Source organism: Plectropomus leopardus, chromosome 1, assembly GCF_026936395.1.
Source record: "Plectropomus leopardus strain MGB_pleo_1.0 chromosome 1, ASM2693639v1, whole genome shotgun sequence".
Classification (NCBI taxonomy): domain Eukaryota; kingdom Metazoa; phylum Chordata; class Actinopteri; order Perciformes; family Serranidae; genus Plectropomus; species Plectropomus leopardus.
Genome location: NC_142176.1, coordinates 11,764,275 through 11,772,637, shown reverse-complemented (window position 1 = coordinate 11,772,637; position 8,363 = coordinate 11,764,275). Strand labels below are relative to the sequence as shown.

The 8,363-nt window shown below is 38.0% G+C and overlaps 1 protein-coding gene across 1 annotated transcript; it reads right to left on the bottom strand.

Moving 5' to 3' along the window:
* Positions 1 to 641: 641 nt before the first annotated feature.
* On the bottom strand, positions 642 to 7,721 carry LOC121947045 (retinaldehyde-binding protein 1-like). The gene is made up of 8 exons (XM_042491926.2): positions 7,612 to 7,721; positions 5,941 to 5,981; positions 5,294 to 5,422; positions 4,947 to 5,151; positions 3,017 to 3,195; positions 2,740 to 2,898; positions 1,517 to 1,627; positions 642 to 1,431 (listed from the first exon to the last, which is right to left on the bottom strand). The coding sequence occupies exons 2-8, from the start codon at positions 5,947 to 5,949 to the stop codon at positions 1,285 to 1,287; spliced, it is 939 nt and encodes a 312-aa protein (XP_042347860.1). The 5' UTR covers positions 5,950 to 5,981; positions 7,612 to 7,721; the 3' UTR covers positions 642 to 1,284.
* Positions 7,722 to 8,363: the final 642 nt, after the last annotated feature.

Genomic DNA, 8,363 nt, shown 5'->3' with positions numbered 1-8,363 from the left:
GGAGGCCACACCATAAAGACCTATGCTATGGTCTCTTAGTTTAGAGACAAAATGATCGAGTAAAAATGTTTAATATATGAATAACCATTTATTTACATTGCTTTTCCTTTCCCAATAATCAAAAAGACTTACAAGAAATCCTTGTCAATATTCTCTCATAAAAATGAGACTCATAATTAAGACAATTTAATTAACTGGTGCTTACATTTAGTAAATACATCTAAATATATACATTTTTGTTAATTTTGATTATAATAAAAACATGTTGATTTAAATCAGTAAAAATCAGTGCAAACTGTTTTTTTTTTTTAGTATGTATTTGTATTTGAGCCCTTTGTCACATTCCCCAGAACATTCCTGAGCAATTTTTGCAGCATGTAGGTTGGGGGCTACTGCCATCAGGGAGTGCTGTTGCCATGAAGGGGTATCTACATGAATGCCAGGACCCAAAATTTCCCAGCAGAATGTTGTAACTAATTGTAACTATTTACTTCACCTGTTACTGGTAATGTTATGGCTAATCAGTGTGCAGTCTGTGGGTTCAGCTGGTAAATCTCATGTTCTGAAACTGCATCAGGTTAGATGAAATAACAGGAAAACAAATGATAAAAAAAGATAGTTCATATTAAACAACAGACACACACAAGAAAAAACTATTTATTTGAAGATTTCCCAATCCAATGCAAACTGCAGAATGGATCTTTGTGGTTCATGAGGCATCTGAGAGTCTCAACTCAAACAAGGCTGTTGAGACTGTTTCCATGGCACTGCATCAGGAGGCTCCTTCCCCTAAAACAATAATCAAATGCAGGCGTATCTGTCATCAGTTTCCCTCTTCATATCTTTCTGAACCCCTGAGACTGTGATGCACTTCTGTTCTCACTCAACTGACAGGATCGTAGGCACAAAGCTGTTCTGTATGCTGTGAAATTCATTTTTAAGGCGAAGAACAAATCAAACTGACTCACTCTGGATGTGAGCTACATCATCACATAATCAGCTCTCTTGTTTTCCCTCGGCTCGTTAAGCAACGGCGAACGTCGGTGCACATTAACCATCAGTTATTCTCTCTGTAGTAACTAAACATCCTGTTTCTTTCCCATTTATATCAACATTTTTTTTACTTGTTTGCAAACCACCCCCTGCTCCTAACTCTAGACACTTCTTTTTGCTCTTAATAATAAAAGAAACCTAGCTTCAAAATAGACCTGATCTGATCACAAAAGAAGCACCTAGGACGAAGGACTCTATAACTCTCTTGTTTGAAATGGGAGGACTGTTCTTTCAGAGAGCAGTGTCTTCAGAGCCAAAAAGCTTGTTGGCGATGGCCTGGCAGTCTGCGACAGAGGCTTTCCCATCAAAGTCTGCTGGCAGGATGTCTGCGTCGAAATCTTTGAAGTAGTTGTCGAGCTCGTCGCCGTGAACAAAGACCTGAGGGAAGTTATGAACAGTATTCAGAGGAAATGATGAAACTGAATGTTGGTTTTAGATAAAAGGGTCAGTTCTTCATTCGTACCCTCTCCAGCAGCTTGCTTTTCATAAAGGGTTTGACCACGTTGTATGTAGTGGTGAAGTACCAGGGCTGATGGGTAACGTGGACCGCCTTAAACCGCGCCGGGAAAGAGTCCTGCATAAAAACACACAAAATATTCAGAAAAAAAATAGTTTTAAAGTCGCCCATCAAAACATTCTCAGCTTTTCTCATTGCATCTGCTCTGCATGGAAGATTAATTCGCCCACATACACTTTCATTCATGAAAACTGAAACAGCTGGTGCTGGACAGATGCAAGAGTATCGATGGTTACACCGTGTGCAATAAAGAGAAGATATGTTTTATCACAAGACACAATTTGATAGACCAGAGGAACTGACATTATTCTTGACATTTTAACTCTATTCTTGTAGTGCAAAAAAAAAAAAAAATTAAAAGTTTCCTCCTCTGATTTATTTTTTCTTATGCCTGACCCCTATTTTAAAAGTTTAGCTTTATCCTTGATATTTTGATTGCTTATTGATTTTTTATTGTTGGCATTTCGACTCACTCTAGTTATTCCTGCTTTATTTAAACATTTTAACTTTATTCTCAACAAGTCAACTCTATTCTCGACATTTTTACGTTATTTTTGACAATTCAACTCTATTCTCGACATTTTTACGTTATTTTTGACATTTTGACTTTATTCTCGACATTTTGAGTTTATTCGCGATATTTTGATTTTGTTTTCAGCATTCCAACTTTAGTCTTGACATTTCAACTTTATCATTGGCATTTCAACTTTTTTTGACATTTCAACTTTATTGTTAACATTTCGACTTAATTTTTGGCATTTCAACTTTTTTTCTCGATATTTCAATTTTATTCTCGACATTATTTCTTTATTCTCAACATTTTAACATTATTCTCGACATTCTGACTTTATTCTCGGTATTTCAACTCTTTTCTCAACAGTTTCTCTCAATTTTGACTTTGCTCTTGACATTATGCCCTTAGTCTCGGCATTTTAACCTCATTCTTCATTTCAACTTTATTCTGGACATAATGACTATTCTTGACATTTTGACTTTTCTTTTCTCAACATTTCAACTTAATTCTTGACATTTCAACCTTATTCTTGACATTTTGACCTTATTCTGGACATTTCAATTTTTTTTTCTTGTAATGCAAAATATATAAAATCTTCCTCCTCATATTGTGTCCTGCTTTATCCCTGGCCCAAATACTTCTCCTCAGTTCTGACCTGCAGCATGTCCACCATCTTCTTGAGCTCGGCCGGCTTTATTCCTGAGGCATGCTGCATGGTGAAGCCTTTGAAATTCTCAATCAGGACAAAACCATTGATCTGAGTTTCTTCATTCTCCAGCAGCTTCTCCAGAATCACACAGTATGCTCTTAAGATCTGTAACACACAAACACACACACACACACACACACACACACACACACACACATTTGTAACAAAACTTTTGAATCATTTGCTCTTGCAGCTGTGCTCTAACAAGTTGCTCTACAGCTACCTCATCGAATGTGATCTCCTCCAGATCCCAATTCTCGATGTTGAAGAGCAGTACCACGCGGCCGTACTTGTCCCGGCTGGGTAGAACCACGGGGTAACCCGCCTCAATGGTGCTGCGGACTGCTTCAGGGGTCAGGTTCTCAAACAGCTCAGGATATTCCTTTCTGAAGCGCACATAACCTAGAGGACCCCCAAAACACATACACAAACACAGACACATGCGAGCACACGCGCACCCACACACACACACACACACACATCACAACCGAGAGATCAGCTGCATTCTCTTATCAAGCACTAATGGTTCACAAACCTTTTGTGTACAGTACGAGTAGAGGGATCAGTGCAGGTTGTTGATGTCCCAAACACAATGAAACCACTGTGCATCTACAGTGCCGCTCTAAGCCCCTTCATACCGAGGCACCAATTAACCCAGAGACTGTGTGTGTGTGTGTGTGTGTGTGTGTGTGTGTGTGCTCTCAGTGTTTTTACTCACCAGCAATTAACCCCACAAAGCAAGTTCATGTTCACATCACATTCCCCTCTCACACAAACGAGTTCTGCTTCAAGTAATAAATGTGTGTGCATGTTTGTGTGTGTTTTCTTGTGCTTTTGTTTTTGTGACGACCAAATATTCTCACATCAACAGCAAAGTGGTCTAGTGGCCTTAGTAATTATTACACGAGCAGAGGAGAAAGTGATGAGACATAGCATAAAAAGTGACCGAGTCTGCGTAATGTTATTTGAATATAGAAAAAGTTGAAGATTAGGGTTGGCGAGACAGATTGAGGATCAGTCAAACAAACACAGGACTTTCACGCAGAGAACGCTGCTTGTGTCCGAAAGTCAAGGTTGACTTCTTTGAATAACAACGTATCCTGTCCTTTAATTTTCTCCTCTAATTTATCTTTTAACATATCCTTTATTCTGTGTTGATTCTGCTTATTATTATCATTATTCTTAATGTTCAGTGTCTACTACCTTTATTTTGTTACTGTATTTTTCAGACGTGTTACCGCCTCTAATCTGTTTAATTCTGCCCTAACACTTGTCTGGCCTTTGTTTGGCATTATTGACTAACTTCAGTTGTTTTTTTAACTCTGGGGTTTACTGCCTCAGCTTTTCTTTGTTTGTCTAAGCACTTTGTAAACGGTATTTTTGAAGGTGCTATATAAATAAAGTTATTATTATTAGCCTAGTATGTTAGTATGCCATTGTCACTCCTGTCAGCCCATTTACCCGTGATAGCATCCTTTCAAAAAACATGGGTTACGCATAAGTTAGTTGCTGTTTTTTGACTTTAAGGACTTGTTTAAAACTGTGCCTATAAGGACAGCAACATGTGTTGTTTTTGGGCTGGTCATATGTGTCATCTTGGAAGTCAGTGGACATTGGTCCATGTAGTTTAGATATGAAAGAGTATTAAAGGTTTAGACTTTTAGACTGAAGTTTAAGTTTTAAATTAGGGTAGTCGGGAACTATTTGTCTTAAAATGGCTGATTGAATAATAATACTAATAATAATTTTGAGAATTAACAACCATTCTACTTTTCAATCTCATCTCCTCTGTGACCGACACAATCAGCACATGGGCTGTGAAGTTCCCAGGAAAACACTGCAGGTTCACAAGTAAAGTAAACTTGCTGTCCTATTTGAAACACAAAGGAGGGCTTTGTCAGGGGAAACGCAGAAGCATCTCAAAGCCCCCAATTAATGAACCCATGCCTGGCTGTCTCAGTGATGGGCAGGATTCATGCAAACCGGCAGCACAAAAGAGATCTCACCCTCAATTACTGAGGCTACTGGAAAAGATCTGCAGAAACACAATCAATATTGATGCCAAAAAAAATCACTTTTGATATCTCAGTTTGTCTCTCTACAATGAAAATAAAATAGAAATGGGCGAATAGATGGTGTCTTCTACCACTAACCCTTCATGAGCTCGTGGGCTCTGACAACCTCAAACTTGCGAGCTCTGAGGAAGCGCAGCAGCAGAGAGTCCGGTTTGTCCCCGAAACGCTCCAGCACCAGCTTAGCCAGGTCGTCTCCTTCCGCCGCTCTCTCGTTCATCATGGCCCGCAGGTCCTTCAGTGACGACGCCCGCCTCTCATCCGTCTCACTCAGCTCATCCTTCGCCTGAATGAACAGAAACATTTTCAAGATCACAGCAACAGGGTCACATCAGACAAATGTTTGGGCCTGCAGGGACTCTACAGTTTGGACTATTCTGATTTAAACTCATCTTTATATGTGGCTGTCCAGTTCCATTTTTTTTTACCTTTTGCACAGTGTGTCCAGGCAGTTTGTGGCATGGCCCAAACACCGGCCCATGATCCTTCACTGTCAAATGCTCCAGTTTAGCCCTCATGGCCTGCTCATCCTCCGACACCATGCGGAAACATCCAGTCTGCAAAAAGGACAAAAACTTTTAGAAAGAAAAGATCACATCGGCATAAGCAGGATATAATCAATCATGCAACTTTTGTCTTTAAATCACTGTTTTAAGCCTCCGTAGCTGCAGTTTTTGAAACAACTAGACATATTTTACTGCCTGAATACTTCAATTGAAGCTCATTACAATGACTTCTTTTATCTGTGAACCAACGACCCAGTCTTAGCCAGAGCAGACCCCAAATGATGCACACCAGCGGACGGCTTCTTAATCTGCTTCACATGATTACAGAAGGGACTTCTAAAGCCACTTCTTAAAAACAGCTTAAGCGTCCATCCCAGAGCCAGCATCTACTGGCACAATAACAGTATTAAGCAGCATCATGCGCTGACAGTCGAACCGCAAAGAGCTGATGCTTTTAACCCAGGACCAACCACTGAAGTGAGGCCAGACACCGACACATGGGCTTAAACTGAGACAAAGCGACATTCAAGTGCTCTTTTCTCTCTTAATTTGTTGTAAAATAAACTCACAGCAGCCATGGTTGCAGTGTCTCACAGCAGCTTCACCAACACTGTGAAGAAATGAGAATTGGCAAAAACAGAACATGAACACATCAAACCTTTCTCTCAGAGCTTTCCACACATTCAGTTTGTTCACGGCGTAGGATAAAAATACATCCATTTATTGGTATATTATGAAACCTACACATTTGATCTACAAAAATGCAACAGGTGGTGTTTGCAAGCCTTACACAGTACAGTAACAATGCAGCACCACCACTCCTCCATAAAACCCAGTCACCCAATATAGTCTGAATTTGTCAATATAGTCAAAATATATATATATAAATGCCTAGTGATATTTGGAAAAACAAAAAATATAGTTGAACAAAATTTGCTGCTGTTGTGAAGTTATTTCCAGAGTCCCGGAGAACTTTTAAACTATCCAGTGCAGAACAAACTGGTTGAAAGCAGCGACCAGCCTGTACAGTACTGATCTGAATAAAACAAAAGATAATTAATTGAAGTTTTGGGGGGTTGTTTGTTGTATATTGTTGTTTTTTTTAATGACATTTAAAATGTAAGCATGGTTGTATGTAAGTGTATGATGTGTGGATGTGTACAGAGATATGTATAGTTCTTACATAATTCAGAATTGTATGAATGTAGTTATATTTTTTAAAAATAAATTCCTCATCTATTCCATTGTTAAATGTGACTATGAATGTTATAAAAACTTAAACTCACCCCAAATTCAACTGGATGAAAAAAATATTCTGCTTGCTGCACAGTCAAAAAAAGATTTTTGACCCGTTTTTCAAGTTGTGTCTCTTTTTGTAAATCGCAAAACAATATAATGCACAGATAATATGTGCAAATTGATAAAAATATGAAATTTCTTGCTCCCATAATTGTTGGATTAGAAAACAGAGGTGCAACTTGATTTAAATATAATAATTGTTATTTTTTGTTATATGCAAATGTATTCATTTGGGATTATTACTTTGAGATGAGTCATCTACTTTTTGAGATGACCTCCAGATGATTAGAATAGACCTTGACCATTTTGGAAATAAGATACCTGTGTTTGTTTTTTTGTAAAATCACATGCTCAAACTGGGGCTGTACCCATTATAACTGCTATTTAAAAACATGTACTGGACATTGTACATTGAAAGTATACAGTACTGATCCAGAAATCACATTTAAACCCATTCTTCAAACATTATTTAAACATTTAAATAAAACATATATAGCCATATAATATGAATTTAGTGTGACATAGGGTCACATACTGACTGTTATTAGTTTATTTAAAGTCTTTAACCAAGAGTCATTACACAGACACCTTGAAGCTCCAAGAGCAAAAATATATGTGTGTGTGTTAATCCATCCCTTAGGATGTAACACTTGTAACCAGTTATCCAGGCAATGACATGTAAAGTTCATATATGTCAGTCAAAAACAGAGCATCAACAGTGCCATGAGCAAAACATACACAGTATGGACACTAAATAACAGTCATTTTTACAGTAAACAATGCTTATCAATAGTCATTAAACATCCAATTAAAACAAATGTTGTTTAGCGCTTATCTTCTAATCATCACACCGAACAGTGTATAATACTTTCATTATTTCATTCATCTGTATTCCCTGATCGAGCTGAAGCTGATTTAATTAAAGAGCAGAGCAGACTTACCTTTAAGCAGACAGGAGCAGAGGAGTCGACAGAGTGGCAGAGGAGACAACAAGAGGACAGAGGATCAGGAGGGGAGGAGTTATTGAAAACGTCACTCAAAGTAGGATTAAAATGACACAGTGGATTACAATGAGGAGCTAATCTACATCATGCAAACTGGGAAAGAAAACATTAACTGGGATGGAGGAGGAGAGGTGTGCTGGTCTGGACCATTTGATTTTGGAACACATGCAAATATAAGCATATCTCAAACAGAAAGTAAACTATAAGAAGATATGTAATTATTATTTAGATTTTTATGTTTTGTATTAATTGTTTGTTAGGTTAGGTATTTATCACTTAGACATCATGTTGTCTAAAATTAAAGTGTTTGCATGTTTTTTCTCTCATCATAACTTGTCTCCAACACATTGCTCTTGTTACCTGTTCAGACTGGAAGTTAACCAAGCTCATGTGATATGAGAGTTGGAATTTTACTCTTGTGCCTGTGAAAATGTCACATGAGAGAAACGACCACCTGTGAAGGACTCACACTTTCAGCTTCATATTACACATTCCTCTTTGCACATTCTTTGAAATCCTCATTGGAGGGAACCACTTTGTTTTGGACCCAGATTATGGATTACTCATCCATGATTGCACAACATCAGACAACTCGACTCTCTTTTTGGCAGTTTTGTCAATTATAGAATTGAGAATCAAAACACATTTGCTTTTGGTTTTTTGACACTGATGCATCATTGTCTATATCT

Coding starts and splice junctions, on each gene's coding strand:
- LOC121947045 (XM_042491926.2), bottom strand. Junction 3,196..4,946: donor AGCCCACGAGCTCATGAAGG/GTTAGTGGTAGA, acceptor GGGGTCCTCTAG/GTTATGTGCGCTTCAGAAAG. Junction 1,628..2,739: donor AGATGGTGGACATGCTGCAG/GTCAGAACTGAG, acceptor GTTTTTATGCAG/GACTCTTTCCCGGCGCGGTT.